Here is a 21,537-nt window from a genome sequence, read left to right as displayed (position 1 = left end):
CAACTTTTTCTATTTTATTGGCAGATGTTTGCATGAAATCTCAGCTGGCTCGTGCTGGTCTGCGTCCAGGTGAACATCACCTGTGTGATATTCTTTCATTTAGCCTCTAAATTCACGTCAGAACTGGTCTTCTCCGTCACAGTGCAGCTCTACTCAGATGACGTTGGATCATTTGATGACTGCTGACGCTGCTTACGGCGGAGCAGAACAGAAATCTGTGGGTGCTGATTATGCCAATTACCACATCTGTCGTTCATCTGGTTGAAACAGACACATTTTGGTGAACCTGACTTGGAACATGGGTAAATACTTTGGGATGGATGTTCTTGCATGAGGCCCGATGTGCAGCATCATCATAAACCAGCATGTGAAAGGAAAGCTCAGTATCTCGAGAGGAAATGAGATGTGATTTCTTTTCATCCCCGCGATTTACATTATCAGCTACGTGGTGCGCACAGTAGCACCTGATCACACCTCTGAAGTACTGAATACCGCAGTCAGTGATGTCCTTTTGCTTTAATATCATTTCACTCAAGGAGCCCGTATTAAAATATAATAAATACATCCAAATGAGAGACATTTCCATAGAGTGTCTGTGTGGAACATTCACTGAGGGGCTCCGAGCCGACGGAGGCCAGTGGGGAGCCTGGAAGGCAGAGCAGAAGAAAACGGTTTGAGTAGTTTGGTTGTATTTGGTCATGTTGTTGTATTCCTTGTTTAGTGTTTGGCTTCTTGTATTAAAGCAGCTTTGGTGATCACGAGACACACAAACATACAACGGTTCCTTCACAGAAAGCCAACAGATCGCATCGGTCTACATCCCTCCGAACTACGTCCCAGCCTCAGAGAGGAGACGCTCTGCCAGCGGCTGCTCGTCCTCTGTGATTGGCTGCATGTCCAACTGTGCAAAATGAGACGCTGCATTAGCGTAAGTCCCGCCGCGACCGACAGCTCCTCTTTCTGTGCTCACCCACGTCTGTTCAGTGGATTTCTGTCTGTTCGAGTTGAAGTGTGTCATGGTCAGCATGTGCATTAGATGGTGTGTGTGATGTAGAACGTGAACTCCATGTCCATGGCAGTCTGTGGTACACTAGCGCTACCTCCGTGGATGACGGGGATCAGAGCGCCGTCCAGCTCGTTCATGTAGCGTTGAGGGAGGAGCCGGCCTCCGCAGCCAGCCTGGTACTCCACCTGAGAGCAAACACACACCAGGACGCATACTCATCACACCTGTCTCAACAAAAGACAAAATAACCTCTAAACACTGCGTTGCAGACGTGTATTTTACCATATCAGGCTGCGTAGAGATGCGAAGAGAGAGCGAGTTGATGCCGCTGGAGGTGAGAACAGCGAGGTGAGGACTCAGAGCGCTGCAGGTGGCCGAAGCCATCTCCTTCTGAAACACGCTGCAGGACGACAGCACTGACACCAGGCTGCTGTCCGGAGTCTTGATCTGGTAGAACACCTGGAGGGACGTCACACATTCATTCACTGGACTGTCAACTGGCCCCAAGCCTCACACCGGAAACATGGCTGTCAAGAATCAGGAAGACCCACCTCAGTGCATCTGATTGTGTGTCCGTCAGACTCAAACTCAGTGTCCTGCAGCACCCTCACACTGTGGACCCCATCCAGAGGTCTCCCATCAACCCCGCTGGTTTTGCTGCAGATGAGCGTCACAGTATGAGTATAAGCTGACAGTGAATGTGTTATGCAAGGTAAGTCATGTTTCAGTCAAAAAAAACCACGGCTGAGGAGTTTACAGTTCCGAGCTGTTAGCAACCAATCTGCCACGTTTCCCTACTGACACAGTCATTCGTACGATCATTCTGTGAACGGTAAATTCACCTGTCAGAGCAAAACATGCAACAGAAATCAATGCAGACTCTCAACATCCCCTCCTCTCCGAATACAAACCTCTACCATCAGGAAGAAGACTCTGTAAATCAGACCGCCTGAAACTGTCCAGTCTCCCCCAAGCTGCTGAGAGCGAACGCTAAATGTTATAATACAATTAACGCTAAATGTTATAATACAGCTGACGCTAAACGTTATAATACAACTGATGCTAAATGTTATAATACAGCTGACGCTAAATGTTATAATACAATACATACATAAACACTTTGATTCTTACAGTTTTTCTTTAAGCCGCCGTGCTGTCAGTGTCAAATGTGTCTTTCCTGTTTTCAGGTGTTTTAATGTGAAGCTGCTGTCTAACATCCTGTCGAACGCTTCTCGTGTTTTACTGATTGATGTTGATGATGTTGTTTATGTGAAGCAACAGACTGCAGCGCTGCGCCCAAGACAAACAATTTACTTCATGTATGACCAGCTGGATTAGCATGTGTGTGTGGCATAAAAATTGTCCAATGGTGAACAGATTGCACAAGTGTGTGTGTGTGTGTGTGTGTGTACTGCCGTGCTGTTACCCTGTGTTGACAGGGGAGGTCCAGTCAACCCAGCGGACAGTGACGTTTTCTCGGAGCTCCCCTCCATCGTTCCTGCCGCAGGGTATGTGGAAGTCCGTCTGCTCCCTCAGGGCGGTGCGCAGAGACTCCATGGTCTCTGGAGGGATCTGCACCATCAACCCATCTGACACACAATCACAAACTCCAGTTAGCATTGGTCCACAACAGTTCATTTGTGACCCTGTAGAATCGGAGTTAAGTTACTGTGTTCGTCTATTCACAGCGTTGATCTGAAAGTCAATGAATGAGTAGCTTCACCTTCAACAATGCTGGACTTGGCAATGAAGCCAGAGGAGGCTTTCAGGGCTCCATTGAACACCACAAAACTGGCCCCAGTCACTGTAACGACACACAGACCATCACAGGATAAACAGAGACATCAATAACCATCGCATAGTTCAGAATCTCGTCCCTCATCGAAGACGAACGACCGGGCAGGATCACCGATCTCTCACCTGTGCGGGTCTTCCCAGGCATGCTGTTCGCCTGAGTCTGATAGTTTCCCTCCTCATTCTGGAAACACACCAGGTGAGAGTCGGCCTCGGAGCTGAAACATGCTCCAATACTGATGACGTGCTCGTTGGATGCATTTACCACCTTCTGCATCTGTGAAACACACAGAACTTGTTAGTGAAGCGTCTGCACCGCGAAGCTCCACGTTTCTTATGCAAGGTCCTTTTTTACAGTGTGAGTTTGAGCTGCCTCAAATGGAATTCTACAATCCTGACAGAAATGTGGTATTTGGTCATCAATGTAAGGCCAAGCCAATGAAATGACAAAGAAAACAAAGGCTAGGTTTGACATTTGGGGAATCATTTGCTTTCTTGTTAGATGGGAAGTTCGACAGCATCCTCACGTCTCCACAGCGAACATGCAGACACGAGAGTCGGATCGATCCTCTCATCTAAAAGCTAATGAGTTTATTTCCCAAAATGTGGAATTATGCCTTTACAGCTGTCTCACCTCATTGAAACTACTTTTGGGAATGTCGATGTAGCTGTGGCCCATCTCCATGTGGATCCTCAGGCCCGTCACCACCGACAGACTGTACTGGTAGTTCCTCAGGTCCTGTGGGAAAACAGTTCAGAGATGCTGAATCATGTCTGAAGAGTATTTAAAAATTCTAAACTCTTTTTTTTTTTTACGTTTGCGCATTGGGGCCACAGAGCCCAACGACGTGCTTCTGCTACTATTTCACTCATCCTTAGAGATGGGCGGACCATACAGAAGCTCAGGAGCTTCTCACTGTTGTGTCAGAGCTCGGGCCAAATGGAAAAAAATCACGTGACTGAAGACGTGTGAAGCGTCAAGCATCTCTGCTGCTCGTTCAGTTTTCTAGCTGAACTATGTGAGAGGAACATGAGTGGGATAAGTGGGAAATATGGAGATGAACACTACAAAGACATGGTCGTAGGTATGAGAGCATTTCCTCCTGATACCAAGAAATAATGTCGTAAAACGTAAAATAAAAGCAAACATCTAATTCAAATTCTTTAATCACGTCAGATTGTGACTCAGGAAATGTTACATAACCACCAACCCTGAGGTAAAAACACAGTCCACAGCGACACTGGGAATAAACTACAGCAACACAGGACATTAATATTTTGTGTCGGAAATATTTTATGTTTGGGCTTTTTGGATGATGTATTTATTCATAATTTTACTCTAATACATTACACAATCGCGTCTAGAGTTACTGCAGCACTTCCGAACGCGAGCATTACAGATTTAATGTTAACATGAAGGCTCACATATGAGACTAAAGCTATTAAAATCAGAGCGGTGCTGTTGTGCTCACTGTTGAGCTCTTTTTTTGGCACAAATAGAACGAAAGGCCAGAAGCTTCGTAAGATTCATCCGGCCATCACAGCTAATTTTAGAGTCATGCCTCCAAACGGAACCAGGGAGGGCATGTACATTAAGATAAAAAGTGATGTATGAGGTGCTGTACAAGCCGAGTCAGCTGACAACGCTGCCAGAAGCCAGAAAATGTATCTCTTTAGAAGAATCATGTGATCAGATCAAGCTGCACCAGCGTGGAGGTTTATTTCTGAATCCAGATTCATTCTGGTCTTATTAGCCACTTAAACTACGTCTGTCTCATAGATGTTGTGGATCCAGAGAAACAGCTGGAATTTTTCTGTGGTAGTAAAGCCTAAAAAAGAATTACTTATTTACAGTCCTACTTGTGAAAGAAAGCTTTGACTCTTGTTTACAATCCGACACAGACGGTCTGAATTCCTTTGCTTTCATCTAGATTCAACCACAACAGCCTTCAGTGTCATTTGGGAAATAACCTCATTGTAGGGAATGATTAACAGCACACAGGAGATTCTCAGTCGCTTAATTAAAAGCAGTTTAAAACTGTGGTTTCAGTGGGATTAAGAACTGAGGAACGTGACTTTAGCTGTGACTGTACTTTGTAAGCACCAAGCTTTAATACTCACAGCCAGTAAATTCATGATGGTGTGTCCTGTCTCCCGGTACACCGAGTCTCGAAAACGGACGCTCGTCACTGGAGTGGGATACACTGAAAAACAGGAAATATTTACACTATTTGCACTACAGAAACCATGAAAGAATAAAATGACGAATAAAAATAGCTGATAAAGAACTTGGTGACTAACTGAAGGTTTGCTTTAAAAACATAAAATAAAAACATGATAAAAAATAACTTCTTTTTCGAAGATAATGTTCCTCTTCAAATTATTCTAGAATCACCTGCAACAATTATTTTCATTATCGATTAATCTGTTTATTTTCTCAATTTTGGTCTAAGAAAATAAATAATAGAACGAAATGTCACAATTAATGACATCTTAAAACGTCTTGTTTAGTCCGACCAACTGCCCAAAACCCAAAATATTCAGAGAAGATGAAGAAAAGCTGAGGAGATCATTTTTAAATCAGCTAATAATTTAATCTCCAATCATTTTTAGACACACAGATGGTGAAAGTTGTTGTTTATGTGTATTAAATGATTGTTATTCTTTGGCACATTCCTTGGTTAATATTGCACTCATTTGTTTTAAACAAAGCACAGCTGTTTTCAGATGTGCAAACCTTCTAGGAAATAAATCTGATTCTGATTGAAGTGGAGTCAGTTTGAGACAATATGAAACTGTGCCAGAGCACAAAGACAGGGAACAGAGTTAAGTGCACACCACTGTATTCAGCTCCGAGCCGTAGAAGCAGCCTGAGCGGAAAGACTTTGGCCCAGGGCACCTCCAGTTTCTGGATGAGCAGGCCAAACAGGAAGGGCTGAGCGGGGAGAGTGAGGCCATCTAGAGGCTGACAGGTGGGAGAGAAGAAGAGCATCCCAGCGTGGTCTTTACTGCCCAGAAAACTGCTCGTGAACGTCACGTTGTCCAGCTCCTCCAAGAACTTCCCTGGAAGGAATATATAATAATAATAATGATTCTGTTGTCTTTTAGGTCGACTTCATCCACAATCAGTAAACACAAACACAAACACGTGGCCTGTTTGTGCCGTTTACCTTTTTGGGCTTCTTGGTAAATGTTGAGATAGAGTGTGAAGAGGTCTTTTGGAAGCGCTTTCTCTTCTGGCAAACACTCCAACAAAAACACCAACTCTCTCTGTCCCAGAGCCTGAAGCCCATTAGAGCCAAAACACCAGCACTGCCGAGTGCAGTCTGGTGGATCAGACAGAAACACGGAGTTAACAGGGACCAGGTCTGTGGGAGAGCATGGAAACGCATCCAGAGAGCTCAGACATATTCCACTCACATGTAACCAGTTTGACATTGACCAGCAGGTTGGCGTTCAGAACGAACGTGAGAGGTCGAGGTCCCCCCTCCTCTAATAAGTGCAGAATCTGGCACGGAGCAGGACTTTCCTCGACCAAAACATCTGAGAAAAAAAACACAGCAGAGCACATTTCAATCAGATGAACGCGAACCAAAGCGACGGCCTGAATACCAAACGCTGCTGGTTTCATCTACCTGTGAAAGTCAAGACACACTGTGGGTGATGTTTGTTCCAGCTTTATTCAGACATGACGGGACGTTTACAGAAAAGACTCTCGTGTGCACAAGATCTGTTCTGTTCTGTTCTCTCACAGGCTGCATCAGACACAGATTTTAAAAACTATTTTTCTCCTGAAGCCTTAATAAATGTCTGTGATGAGCATGAAGGACACTCCAGTGAATCTCAGTTCAGTCACTTCTTAGAGAAATCTGCTGCAGGTTTTCTAAAGTCTGACAAAACGTTAAGATGTTAAACTGGGACTCACAATTAATTCTTATTTGCTCACAGCTGTGCGTGAAGATTTTTGCTGCATATTCATTCATTCAATAATGCACTTTGCATGGATCACAGTTGTAAAAATAAGGAGGAAGAAACCTGAACAGATTATTATTTTTTTAGCCTCTTCTGCTAACAGTCTGAGGAGAAGTTTCACAGACCGATCTGACATGAGAAGAATCCCCCCCAAACAATACAAAACTGTCTCATTCACAATGTTTCATTGTTTATCAAACTGATTTTTAAGACGTGCATTTAATCTCATTCTGTTTATTTAACTTCAACATTAATCTGACGGCATTAATCTCAGACTTCAGACACAAAACTGCCAACTCATTTCATAAAGAGGTGCACGTCCAACATTTAAAGCATGCAAACACACTGAAATAAAAACACACCTCCTGCTTCATCCTCTCCGGTGGTGATGAGCAGAGGAGGGAGCTCATCCTCATTATCTGGTAGCAAACTGGGAACCCTCTTCACTGAAGAGCTGATTCCAGATAGCAGGGCGTAGTCCCAGGGTCCAGACACTGGAGGTCGAACCACCTCTACAGACCCAGATGCTTCAGGGGTGGAGGAGCCACCGACTCCGACCTCCGACCCCGCTGAGCCAGGCTGAAATGAGAGGGTCAGTGGTACCGTTTCCAATTTAATTCAGTGGTGGTGACAATATTTAACTATTTATAATCTATTTGTAGAAAGCTCAGTGAAGCAGACAAGCAGCCTGTTAACCATGAAGGGTGTGAGGTCTTACTGTTGTCGGGTCTGGAGTGACACCGCTGAACTCCTGGGAGCTCCTGCGGCTCGTCACCGACAGCTTGGTCGTGTCCGCCACCTCGCCGTTTGGCAAGATGCCATCAGCAAACCACACGCGCTTCTGTTCACGCGGACAGCCTGATAACACAGAAAACAGAAGGTTTTCCAAGGCTAGAGTCAAGGAAAACAGACGAACATTAGAGAACAGACTGCATACAGTATTCAAGAGGAACATACTGTCGTTGTTTGGGTGTTTGAGAACGGACACAGGCACCATGACGGTTGGCGGAGGAGAGTTAAGAGTGCCGGCGGCGCGAGCCTGCTGCAAAGGGGGGATGGTGCTGCAGTACTCAGATGGGACGTTGGGGTTTGGACTGGGACCCACAGGACTCATCATCCGCTCCAGGGCCTGAGCTACAAGGAGAAAGATGTCATTGAGGCAAAGTTAATTTTAGTGCAATTTCAACTTGATCAAGTCATTGTCATCGTAACTCAAATATCAGTCCTAATGCAAGGTCACAAAATTTAATTTTTTAGCGTCAGCAGCGGCGTAGCTCTATGGACGGCAGTTCTGGTCCAGACTAAAGTATCTCAACAACTGCCATGAAATTTGCTACAGTCATTCTTGTTCCTGTCAGGATGAATCATAATAACTTTAGTTAACCCTTGAGTTTTCATCTGGCGCCATCATCAGGTCAAAATAGTTATTTGCCCAATACTTTTTGGTTTATGACCAAATACCTGAAATCTAATCACTTTCCCATAAGCCTCAGCTGTACTATCACATGTATCTCAAAGCTCTGCTCAGCAGTGCTTTGAGCTCAATATTGTTTTCTGTTGAGTTTTGTTGAGTTTTCTCTCTGCCATAGCTTGTTATGTGTTTAAATTGAAGCGCACATGTTTCAGCAAAACCTCAAATAGTGGCCACTGATTTATACCAGCAGAGGGTTTGTTTTGGTTTGCCTCTTGAAACTTCCTCTGATTCTGCGACCACTTGACAACCACAGGCAGCTGCTCTTAGCTCAGACAGGCTGATCACACACTAACCGCCGTGTGCAAAATGGTGGAGAGCTAAACTGAACTCATTGCTAAAATCAATGGAGGCCACAGTTTGATTGTGGTGGCTGATATCAAGGCTGCCTGCTGTGAGCTTGTTCTGAAATCTATGTTATAGCCTCTAGTTAGTCTGGCTTAATGCAGCATAGCAGTAGCTCAGTTCTTCAGAGCCCCATGACCATATTACACTTTGTCTAATTCCTTTATTTTATCCAGCTGAGGACTCAAGTCCCTTCTCTTCACCAAAACTATTTGTTTTTTACAAAATCATCAGGGTCAAAGTTTCAAAACTGTTGAAAACACTGTTTTTTCTAATGTCTTTCTCAAAAAGTTTAGAAATCTGAGGTTTTTAAGAGTGCTAGCAGGGAACAGCTGGTAATTGTTGTGTTTTCATGGACATTTTTTAATGCATTTTAGTATATTTTTATTGTCTTAGTATATTTTATTTCTGGTATATTTTCTTTTTTTATTGGATTTACGCATGTTTATTTTAATACCTTTCTTATCTTTCTTATTATCTACACTGGGGTTGCAATGCAAATTTCGTTGACAATGCTCAATGACAATAAAATGATTCTTGATTCTTGATAAGGATGAAGAAGTTTCTGGATGTTAGCCGTCTTGACTGCAAGATTCTGATGACAGAAACTTCGCCTGAAGCAACTGAAGACGAGGATAATACTTTTGTGATCAGATGTCAGATCAGATAATGTAGAAGCAGAATTGGAGCATAAGCATGACTGTGCTAGCTGGGAGGAAATAAGCTTTGTAGAAAAAAAATAAATCACACAGTATAACAGCCATGTTGCAATGACCACAAGGCAGTGACTGCGATTACAGTAATCACTAATTTGTGTTTGGGAACTGCCTTCGTTTACCACAGCACAATACAGCAGCACATTCCTGTAGCTATATGCCACCGTTTTCAATACGAGGACTTGAAAAAGCTTGTGTTCTGTGGTTCGGTCACAGATTTGTAGATGGAACTATCATCCCTGACAACATCAGAAACGTTGAACAACTGAGTGACAGCTCGGCTTCCCCTACAGTACGTGATAGAGTGCAGATGAATGAAGGTTATTGTAAACAGGAAAGACGTGAGTTGTTACTTCTCAGGGGCTTTCTCAGCCTTCCGGTTGCACTCCCAGAAAATGCTGATGTGGCACTCATCTACATTATATTGATTAAGCATCATAGATCTTTATCGATCTCTTGTGTACTGACAACAACTACAGAGTGGCTTACAAGAGCACAGGAACAGAACCACATCAGGAGGAAGCACACAGCATAGACACAATAATAATTCAGACTCTTGTTAGTGGAAAAAAAACCCTTATTAGTCACACAGCATTAGTACAAGGAGTTTTTTTTCACCTTGCTCTGCAGGGAAAGGATGACAAGGCACAAAAAGTCATCCAGGGCTTGAGGCAAAATACTTCAAGAACAAGTAAAAAAATCTGTTGGTTTGGCACTAATATACACAAATATTCCACTTGTCAAAAAGGTGATTTGCAAAATCTGCACACATTATAAACACTACAAGAAACAACCAAAACATAGTAGCAGTGCACAGTTGGAACACAATAACAACAGTGGACTCATTAAGGACTCAAATGCATCTTACCTCATCATCCCCTCCGCTAAAACTCAACCAGTCAACATTATTGCAAGGCTATTCCTTTGCCTGACTTTAGACACTCCCATCACTGCCTTGGCTTTCCTTGCTTATTTCCATGAGTCTCTGTCCGTTGTTAGCCATAATAGCCTGTTAGCTTCAGGCTGGGGTGTGTGCAGTGAGCCTCACATGCTGCTCACCATACTGATATGAGAGATGGAGAGTAACAGAGGAGGAGGAGGGAGGAAAGGAGAGAGAGAGGTGACGGGGTGGAGAGAAGGATCGCATCACACCACTCGAGCATCCATCGGCCACAAAAAGTGGATCACCTCTTTCTCTTTCGTCTTAATTTAGACATCGTGTGTGAGCATCACATGCCTACTGCGTTAGGCGGATCCTGTGGCATACGCACACACACACACACACACACACACACACACACACACACACACACACACACACACACACACACACACACACACACACACACACACACACACACACAAAATCAAGGACAAATGGCCGTGTCCTGCTATAACTCTCCTCCCTCTCTCCTGCCCGCTCCATCCATCTTCCCCCTCCCTTCTCTTTCTCCGTGACCATGCTGCAGTCTTTAACTATAAAAAGGTGCCTCCCTGAAAAGCCTTCTATCATCAAAACAGACAAAAAAAACCCACAGGCACAAAAACAACAGACATCTGATTGGGAATAATTTCGGACATGGAGCAAACTGAGAAACGCTGACATGCTGTTTATGTCTGTTAAAAGACACAATTCTTTAAATGAATGTTTTAATTTTTAACAGACGTTCAGAAACACATGATAAAAGCCCATCAGCCTGTTTGTACTGGACCTTTTTGGTGCTTTGTGCCTTAAAAATTCATCAACTGCACAATGAAAATGTTACTGTGATGCTATTCAGTTTTAATGACAACTAGTGGATTCGGTCTATTTTAGGATTTAAAGATGACTCATAGGTTTAATCTGTTCCTGTGAGGGGATGAAAATATTCACATCGATTCCACCCTGGTAATGTATTCACCTCCATGCAGAGGCAGAAAAATCTCTTAAAAAGTAGGGATTTGTAGACACTGACAATATTAACGCTGCATTAGCTGTGAACACAATACTGACATTTCATGACCTAATGAAGTTGTTATGGAAAACATGCTAGCAAGGAGATGCTTACTTACACAGTGACAGATTCACAAACAGAGATCAGATGTTTCTGACCATCTGATGAACATAAATCCAACATTCACTCTACTTTAAGCTCTACTTTGATCAGCGCAGGGTTTTTTTAAAGCTTTTACACTAAAAACAGCTGCCTTCTGCAGCTGGAAGAGAGAGCGATGAGAGCTGTGACGGTGAAACGAAACAGTCAAGTTATGACCGTATTGATTTATGCCATTGTTAATATAAAAACATTGATTAGTGCCACATGCATCAATTTAATACGTTTTAAATCAATTAGGGGGTACAACAAAAAAAGCTTTTTTTTAATTAATATTATTAATATTTAACTGTGAAAAGCTCATTTTACTGTTGTGCTATTTCTACCTGATCCTCCACTTCAAAACCTGAGTTCATCACACACTCAGTCGACTCTCGATCAGCAAAAGCACTTCAGAAAAGGAGAAGCATGCTCTCTGTCTGCAATGGAGGCAAACAACTGCTGTGCAGCTAATCATCTGTGCACTCACAAGATTTCAGCAAAAACAAATTAATATGATTTAAATCAAAATATTAAAAAAAGCCTTTCAGAAGGCCCTTCAAAACAACCTCTCGCTGCAGGAGATGGACGTACATAAATAGTTTGAGCACACAAAACAGCTTTATCCTATTTCAGAGGTCTGTTAATAATTAAACACTGAATAATAACAACAAATACAAAACAACTGGTCAGAAAGCAGGTGGAAAGAATAAATTATCTCTATTGTTTGAATGATTCTCAGCCATCAAACCACAGCTGAATGACTGTGTTTCTGTCAACAGTCACACTGCAGTGGTAAAATATTTCCCTTTCTGAATACTCAAACCACGAACTTGAAGCTCGACTTTGCTCACATGTCTGTAGAAATATGTGGAAGCGAACCGTTAGTGGATGAGCCAGATCTCAGATCAGACCAAACTGGGGCCTTACCTCTGTGTATGGTATCAAAGCAGATGACACAAACACGAGCCTCCTTCTCCAAGTACTTCAGCTTACACTTCCTGTTGCAGCACACAGCGCAGTACACCTGCCACAGTGGAGAGAGGACGACAGTGACGAAAGAGATGTGCTACACAGCGAACGGCATGCACGGTAAACTCACACAAAAAAGAAAAAAGACAACAATTTACAGTATATTCAAACATGTTTTCCATTAGCAGTCCTGATGTGTACAATAACACATGCGAAACAGTCCTCTCTAATGCTGTTTTAATCACTGGCCTTTAAAGGACTTAGCTCCATCTTTAGGACACACGGCTCAGTAGGGATCTATAGAAGAGCTGGAAAAAGAACTGCTGACTCATCCTCTCTGCGTCCATGAATCCACTGTGCTATATTTGGTCCTGGGACATAATCTGTTTCATTTAACTATTTCCGAAACATGGACACTTCATGAGCGCTTTCAATTCACATAACATGTGACACTGGAGTCGAAAATGCTCATAACTCCTCATTTCTGTTCTTCAATCATACAATTTGCAGAAAAAGTGAATGCAAAAAAACACATAATTAGTCAGTGAAAAGTTCGTAACATCCGACTAAGGCATGTTACTAACTTGGCTTCTTCCCCGAAGTGTTTGTGCTGACACCACTGCAACTGCTATCACTATTAGTCATATTTCTATTACTATCAGATTCATAGTATTGTTATTATTATTATGTGCATATACTATCTGATACTAACACACACATACATATACCATAAACTTATATACTAAATATCATATACTATTTTATTAAATGTCTGTTATTACAGCTGTCGTTATTACTATCATTGCTGTACATGCTTCTCTCTCCCTCCCTCTCCACCTCTCTACCCCTCCACCCAACCGGTCAAGGCAGATGGCCGCCCACCCAGGGCCTGGTTCTGCTCGAGTTTTCTGCCTATGAAAGGGAGGTTTTTGCTCGCCACTGTGGCCAAGTGCATGCTCATGGGGGAATTGATGATTACGAGCACGGTCCTGACCTCCTCTATATGAAAACTGTCCTGAGACAACTTCTGCATTGTATAAATAAAACTGAATTGAATAGTTTAAGCTGATGAGAAAATATTTGGTCAATTTTGTCAAATCATATCCATTTGGACACAAAGGCTTTTTACACTCTGACACATTCCCTGTAAACACACTGACAAAGTACAGTCCTGTCAGTGATATAACAACCTTGAAAATCACAATTACAGAGACAGATGGTTCATATTTTGGCCCATGGGATGTATGCTAAAAGGAAGGTGTTTCTCGCTAGCTGTCAAATACTGAAAATTACTTTTTCATTGAGCTGTTACTCCTGTTAGTGTTAATTCAACTAGACGAGCCAGGCTGAGAGGATAAAATGAAGCAAGGAGCAGTCAAGACAATGGCTGTGCCACTCATTGATTCATTTATAAGATGTAACACTGCTGAACCTTTCAACCTCAGCTGCTATTAATCGATCAATGGAAAATCAGTTCTAAGAGAGAATTTGCTGCTTTTCTTCATCTCACATTACTGTAATATTTCTGTGTTTTGGACCGCTTGGGTCGGACGACCTACCTTCCCGCAGGCTCGACAGTGATGCCGCCTCTTGGTGAACGTGAACCTCTGGTAGCAGTTCATGCAGTTGGGAGCTTCAGAGTCTGGCACCCAAGCTGGCTGTCTGCTTCCCAACTCCTCCACTCCCTCTCTCTTCCAATTCACTGGCCTGGCACCATCTGTGGGTGGCTCCCCAGGGTAAGGAGGGGGCTCTGAGAGTTCATCATACCCCACACTGTACTCCTGATGCTCCTGAGCAGCGTATATAGGGCTCAAATCCCTATTGCTGGAATGCTCCTCTGTAAGACTGGTGTTTTTGGGCGAACTCTCTTCATCCTCTGCTGTACTTGGCGCTTTTGCAGAAACACTGAGCATCTGAGCTTGCTCCTCTCCTTCTTCTCCTGCTGGTGGAGATCTAGCAGTTTGGCAGTGTGGCTTTTTAGGTCTTGCACCTCCATAGGAGGGCTGCTGATCAGGGCTACTGCTGTGCTGGGACTGGAAAGCATTGCTGGTCGAAGAACGGCTAAACCCAGAGGACAGTTCTGGCTCTTCTTGGCAAGGTCTGCAAGAGTCCTGCAATAGTGTTGGAGCACCAGGGTTTAAACTTCCCTCTACAGACACACACATTGTTCTGTCACTTTCTGGAGAAGCCAGACCCTCCAGATCCTCCTGCCTACCTTGACCACAGCTCCTCAGCTCCTCCTCCACCAGCCTACCCTCCAGATCTCCATTTGATCCTGAGAGACTCTCAGGTTGAGTAAAATCTCCAGAACTGTTGCAATAAGAGACCCCGCTCCCCTGCTCTGCTTCTGTGTGTGCCTGCAGGAATGCATCTAACTCCTCGTCTGTAACCAGCAGCTCAGCCTGGTCACTCTCTGGCAGGTATTCAAAGCCAAACTCTGGAGGATCAACTGGGCTGGGTTCTGGGCAGCCGCAGGAGGCGAGGTCTGCAGAAGGGACTGCAGCAGCAGGTTCAAGACAGAGATGCTGCCCCTCTGGTGAAGCCCTGCCCTCTGCAACATGCTGGGACACAGAAACTGATGAGTCAGCAGCTTCTAAACGGGACCTGTCCTCCCTGGCTTCCAAGGCTGACAGGGAGTCCGCTTCTGTGCTTTCAGAGACGTCTGCCTCGTCACAGAGCTCAGCAGCTTGCCCAGACTCATCTTCTGCTGCCTTCTGGTTGACCAGAGCTCCACACATGGACACAGCTAAGGGCAGGCATGACAAGCCAACCGCTTCGCTGTCTGGCGCCCCTGACTTTGGACCGACAGAAGACTCTGCCTCGCTTTTATCCGAGGCCTCTAGTAACTCATCCTCATTACTCACTGAGGTTTCTGTTCCTTTAATGCTATCCACAGGCAGGGTGCCCTCCTCTTCACAGCGGTCTAAGGAGTTATCCACCACTTGGCTTGCGGGAGCCACCTCATCACAGCCCCTCTCTTCTTTATCAGCTGGCTCAGAGGTCCTCGGTGACAGAGAATCATCTGTGGGTTCAGAGCCTCTCTCCACTGCGGCAGGAAGAATGACATCCAGCAGACTGAGAGATGAAGAGTATTCACCGCTCTGCTCTTGGATGTCTAAACCCAGCAGCTCGTCCGTCCCTGCAGAGGCTTGCTCCTCCTTGGCGTCTCTGCAGCCAGCACTTTGGTTTGGCCGTCCTTGCTCCTCTCCATGTTCAGTGACCACGGGGCTGTCAAAGTCCACAAGCAGCGTCTCTTCCTCCTCCATTTGCTTTTCCACCACGTCCAGCTCACTGAAAGCATCGTGGCTGTTGGCCCTGACCAGGATGGCAGAGCTTGTGTCATTCACAAGGTCACACACTGGCTTCAGAGCTCTATCTGGGCAGGGAGGGGCAGAGCTTTTAGCTGGCCTGCGATCCACGGACGAGAGAAGGTCCACTGTGGTGAGAGGTTGACCTTTGACCTCTGTGTCATCGCCGTTGCCATTATGACTGCTGGAGCGGTCAGGACAGCTGGTGGCAGAACCATAATGAAGAGAATTAAGGTCAGGGAGGTTTGGTGGGACAGTGGACGCCTCTGAGGATAAACACTGAGAGCCCAGTGAGGAGAAGGGGAACACAGAAGGCTTCAGGAAAACAGATTTGCATTCAAGTTCCTCTGTAGAAAAAAAAAAGAACAAGTTAAACTCAGATAAAGATTTTAAACTATATTACGGATTTTAAGTAACACAATTAGACAATGAGACTAAGTCACAATTTCTTTTTTACAATGATTTAAATGCAAGATTTAGACACAGAAACAATACAAAATAGGTTTCTGTGTATGAACTTATGGATCAGACGCTTCCGCAGTGCGTTTTTACTTGAACTGAAATAATGTGTCAGCAAATAGTTGAGTCAATGGACAGAAAATTGACAATCCAGCTATTTTGACAATCATTTAAGGAATTTTTTTTAAAGCAAACACGTCCAAAATTTACCTTTTCCAGCTTCTAAAAAGTGAGGATTTGGTGCTTTTCTCTTTTCTGTATTATTGTAAATTAAATATCTTGTGTTTTTGGACTTTTGGTAAAAAAAGAAAACAAGAGATTTAAAAATGTCATCTGGGGTTGTGAGAAACTGAAAAACTTATTTTTTGGACATTTAAGAAACCAAGCTATTAATCTGGAAAACAATGAGCACATTAATCAATCATTTTATTTCAGTCTTACCGGTATTGAGCTCGAAGTCATCAAGCAGTTTGTCCAGATCACATACAGCTGCCTTGAAGAAGCTGTCCATGCTGGGCTAAAGCAAAGGGCCTTTACCCCCCCTCAATTCCTAAAAAGAAAAAAGGACTTGTTATAATGTCCTGGAAAAAGAACGTATGATTTCCAACAACATCTTTTTTCAGTGTAATATCTTTGCTCTTTGGGTGATAGTGTAAAAATCTCCTTAAGAGCAAGAATCTAGGTCAGATCTTGACACATTAACCCAATGTGATATTCTCGGTTCCTTATTCTACATGTAGCAAAGCACACTGTATATCTCTGTATCAGCTGCTGTAAGAATTAATGCAAACAACAACAAAAAGTCAAACATCAAAACTTATAGCTCTACCTCATATATGCAAGTGAAAAGGTTATAAAGTGAAACCAATTATTTAACCTCAGTAATGCAGGAGTTCATAACAGGAACTTTTCCAGGACAGTGACATAATCTGGCTTCAAAGTTCCAACCACACCTTCAAACTGTATAAATATTTACTAGAAGTAGATTGATGATGACAAGCAAGCACATACTTCCCTTTTGAGCTGCTAATAGACTCAATGAACACAACATACGGTAAACAAACTTCTCGCTTTGATGCTCTTGTCGACACAATGACAATGGTCTACAGGTCCAGTTGGTGTGATAGTGTTGTAAAACGTACCTGAATGAACACAAAATTATTTGTGATTCTAAATAGCTTCTGAAATTCAAAGCTGACAAATAAAAAGGAACAGAAAAACACAACATCTCTGGTTTACAGTACAGAAAACAACCTGCATCATTGCGGAAATGTTGCCATCATCCTCACAGACCAGTTTCACAGCAAACATGTCATGTTGCATCATGTGGTCTTTCTTTCTCTCCAATCAGTCAACACGTTAGTATTGTACTGCAAACAGCAACTACTTAAGTAACTTCTGCATGAAATGCTTTGATTGTTTAAGTAAATTACTTTCCAATTTGTACCGATCACTCATTTGTTCTGTATAATCTACAATGCAATTTGTACTGATTCCCTATGAAAGGTTGACCACCTGACAAGAGTCACACGGTCTCGTTTTAGACGGCTCTTCAGCTCAGCACACTACAGTATGTGCAGCATGAATGAAAATGAACTTTTGGCAGAGGGAAAAACTAATATCTGTGTTTTTGTCAACTAAACAGAGGAAAACAATGTGATACAATAGTCTCAAATGTCCTAATCTTAACATCTGTGCATCAACAAAAGGAATAATAAGGGAATACCTGCACAAGTGACACACAGTAAGAGAAATGTGAATGATAATGATGTGTTTTTGTGGCACAGTGGGACTCTGGCTATCTCCAGATGTACTGTCTAGGAGCTAACTGCCTGCAATAACACACAGTGCTAGCACAACAACACCCATAGTGCTTTAAGTCTCGCTGTCTCTCCCACAATAAGACAAACCAACTTCTTCTACCTGAGAGTCAAGCCCCTTCTTACTGATTCATTCCTAAAGTAAAAGTCAGTGATCAAATGAACTTCAAGATGCCTATAACAAAGTCTTAATACAGATCTGACACACCCCTCGTTTAAAACTGAATTAGTGGAAATGGAATATCAGAAAATAGGTCATATTTTAAGAAAAGCACATCTCCAGCTTGGCTGAAAATAGCTCCCTGTTCAAACTGAGGGCAAAAATCAAATATCTTCTAAAATACAATTGATGAAAGGAGTCCAAATGGCCATTGCCGACCACCTTCTATCCCAAAAATGACAAGCAGTTACCTTTAAAAGAGCATTTAAAAGCGTACTTTACACAGTAGACATGAGGCCAAAGACAGTATTTGATTGTTTACTTGCATTCTTGATTGTCCTGAAAGTGGAAAACAGGCCAAAAATAGCATCTGTCAGATCATCCCTGAAGTGTCTGCCGTTTTGATCAGATGATAGATTTTACTTGGTTTTCCTACAATTACTATAGTTAAAAAAACAACGGCTTGAGACGACTTTCTCCTGACAACTCTGTATCACTTGGTCCCTGTGTGCCTGAGTAGAAAAGTACGGTAGTCTTCTACATAGAAAACAAATGATGTAGACTCTACAATAATGTTAATAAACAGGCTGCAGGCTACAGTGACCACACTACACAAAGAACACTAAAGGACAAACGGCTGACAAACCTCCTTTTCCACAGGTCAGTGTGCGTTGAATCCAGAAAAATGTTTTTTACGTTCCTCATCCCAAAGTAAATCTCTTTGTAATGCTGTGCTACACTATGACTGGCAACTGTGCAGGCTAAATATGGACGGGAATGAGGAAGTCAGTCTTACTAAATACACATCTTACTGTTAATCACCATAAATCACAACATGCACTCCTATGAATATGGAGCTACCATTTGTTTGCCATCAGATATTGACAATTTTAAATCCCAAATCGACTATAAGTATTTCTCCTGCTCTCATAAAAAATTACACTACTATCACCTGGGGTCAGGTGACAGATAGGACCTGACAGTGTCTTTCCTAGGAGGGAAAGCTGTGAAGTTAATGGGTAAACTTTAGCAATAACTACTAAGGTGAGATACCTGATCAAAGAGGCAGTGGTGGAAGAACTACTCACACACTTTACTTGAGTAAAATAAGCAATGCCAGTCTGAAAAACTACTGTTACAAGTCCTGCATTCAAAACATCCCTTTATTATCAAAACTGTTATCAGCAAGAGCAGTGCTTAAGTATCAAGAGTAAAAGTACACACAGAGGGGCAGAGCAGCCGCTTTGGAAGCGATATTAAATGCATATTGATCATATGTATCGTATTTCTGATGCACATAGGAAGCATTTTAATATCTTCAACTTGATTGACTTCTATTCTGTTTTCTAAATTGTTTACAGGTATCATATTTAAAATCATTATCTGCAAATGAAGCAGTAACTATAGATTTCAGATAAATGCAACTGACTAAAGTGTACAATATTACCACCTGAAGGAGAAGTATAAAGTAGATTACTAGTATAAGTAACTCAACGCGGTTCTTAACTACAATACCTAATTAAATTTTCCCACTGATTATGGCTGAAAATTACATGGAGGAGTCACAGCTGCCAAAATGTGTGACCCTGTCTCAAAACTGTGAGGTCACCGTGTTAAATAGCAGCCAACAACATCCGGTGTAACATGCTAATGTATAGCGTTTAATGTTTACAGTTGTAATACGGCTGAAATCACAAATCAGGTCACAGAAGGTGAAGGGTCACGAACACGGTCGTAACACCGACGGCAACCCTGTCAGGCTGTGTTACTGATAAAACTGAACATTTTTCTCTTATTTCTGTCACTTATATAGCGCTGGGCTTGACATTGATGTTGATTCACAATCACACTTAACATGAATCCACGTAGTGTACAACAAAAAGCAGCTTGGATGATATTATTCAACGTCAACACGAGGGCGAATGTTTCCCTACATTTAAAGCCTTCACAAAATTAGCAAACAGGCTAACTAACCTTTATAGCGCGACAGTAAGCTAACGATACATATGAACCCGCTGGCGTTAGCAGGTGACGTTAGCAACTAACATTTCACCACAACAAACACACCTAACACTTAGCTTTACGTGTTACTTATAGAGCTGCTTGTCGCTAACTGTTTACGACTGGTAAATGTCAGCAATCAGTAAACAGCCTGTTGTTTGTCACCCGGAATTAACGCGGTTGTAGCAGGTGTAGCTAAAGTTAAGGTTAGCCCGTTAGTCATTATTGCTGCTAATGTAGCTAGCTTACTGTGGGTTAACGTCAACCTGGTTTGTTTCTGAATTCCTTACCAGCACTGTTTTTATTCCATAACTGCGACGTCGTCCTGGACAATTATTCTCATCTTCCGTTTTGAAATAGGAGCCACCGCCTCCCGTATCATCGTCTCGTAGTCTAATTAGACGGTTAAAGTTGCCTGGGAAGCTAGCTGTTGGATTAGTTATATTGGAGATGTGTAAATTCTCCACTCAGGCCGCCATCTTGAACAGACTGTCGGGAGGTCACAGGATCTGTGCAGCCTGACATGTCATTTCTCTGGAACCAAAACGGCAATTATTTGGTATTATAGTTGAGATAAGTGGTGGTGATTCACTTCTTTCAGGCAGCCAGGTATCCATTTTTACGCACACATTGCAATGGATGACCCCACTGACTTTTCTTTAAAAGTTTCTGATATTATATTGATATCTGATACTGTATATGTTTAACAGGCAAACAAGAATCACACTTTTTATGCTACAGAGCCATTATGAAAAAGGTGATTTAAATCTCCCCAATTTGTGAAAATATTATCTTGCATCACAGTGTGGACCCATATGGATTTGGTTAGATTCAGAAGACAATGAAAGCAGATGGATATCAACAGAAAAACAAGAATTGTAAACAGCTCTGCTGAACGTAGTTCCCTTTGTTGGTGCCAAAAACACAGTGAGGTCAATGACTAAGAACCCAATAATACAAAACACCTAAATTTCCTGACGGGAGGCCACACTCAGACAGCACACTCAAAACCTGGATAAATAAAGGCATTAAAAGAGTTGGACTTCAACGTAGACAGTATATTCTCTAGTTTCCAGCAGCTGTCCCAAAAATCCACCCACCCTCACTACAAAGCAAACTCACCTAAAAGACATCTTGGCATACTGGAAGACATCCCTGTAGAGAAACTGCTGCTCAGTGCTTTACATACGTACATGGACCAGAGGTGTAAGGTCAGCTGTTTACAGTATTCTCAACAATCATTGTCCTGAATGAGAAAGACCTCTTACAAAACACACTTGTGTTTAGCTTGCTCATAGGATGACGCTGACTGGCACAAATTTTAGAGTAATGTCAAACATTTCCAGCTCCACTAAGCAAAGACTAATTCAACTCAATATCTTGCACAGAATGCATCATACACCTGTTGAGCTGCACAAATTTCACAGGAGCATCTCACTGG

At 42.8% G+C, this 21,537-nt stretch overlaps 1 protein-coding gene across 1 annotated transcript; it reads right to left on the bottom strand.

Moving 5' to 3' along the window:
• Positions 1-497: 497 nt before the first annotated feature.
• zfyve16 (zinc finger, FYVE domain containing 16) lies at positions 498-20,567 on the bottom strand. The gene is made up of 18 exons (XM_041959944.1): positions 20,387-20,567; positions 16,557-16,665; positions 13,908-16,003; positions 12,307-12,403; positions 7,730-7,906; positions 7,491-7,630; positions 7,135-7,351; positions 6,221-6,343; positions 5,971-6,126; positions 5,639-5,863; positions 4,922-5,004; positions 3,435-3,539; positions 2,927-3,077; positions 2,730-2,810; positions 2,433-2,595; positions 1,558-1,663; positions 1,289-1,465; positions 498-1,191 (listed from the first exon to the last, which is right to left on the bottom strand). Exons 2-18 carry the CDS (start codon positions 16,624-16,626, stop codon positions 1,033-1,035), a joined length of 4,326 nt encoding a protein of 1,441 aa, XP_041815878.1. The 5' UTR covers positions 16,627-16,665; positions 20,387-20,567; the 3' UTR covers positions 498-1,032.
• Between the last annotated feature and the right edge of the window lie 970 nt (positions 20,568-21,537).

The sequence above is a fragment of the Chelmon rostratus genome, chromosome 19, assembly GCF_017976325.1.
Source record: "Chelmon rostratus isolate fCheRos1 chromosome 19, fCheRos1.pri, whole genome shotgun sequence".
NCBI lineage: Eukaryota > Metazoa > Chordata > Actinopteri > Chaetodontiformes > Chaetodontidae > Chelmon > Chelmon rostratus.
The sequence above is the reverse complement of the archived record's forward strand: the minus strand, read 5'-3'. Positions and strand labels throughout refer to the sequence as shown.

What these genes read in the sequence shown, in the direction of transcription:
- zfyve16 (XM_041959944.1), bottom strand. Translation starts at nt 16,626, where the DNA reads ATGGACAGCTTCTTCAAGGCAGCTGTATGTGATCTGGACAAACTGCTT. An exon ending in ACTGTCGAGCCTGCGGGAAG is followed by an intron (nt 12,404 to 13,907) that starts GTAGGTCGTCCG and finishes CCACTGTGGCAG; the next exon opens with GTGTACTGCGCTGTGTGCTG. An exon ending in GCTCGGAGCTGAATACAGTG is followed by an intron (nt 5,005 to 5,638) that starts GTGTGCACTTAA and finishes CCTGTTTTTCAG; the next exon opens with TGTATCCCACTCCAGTGACG.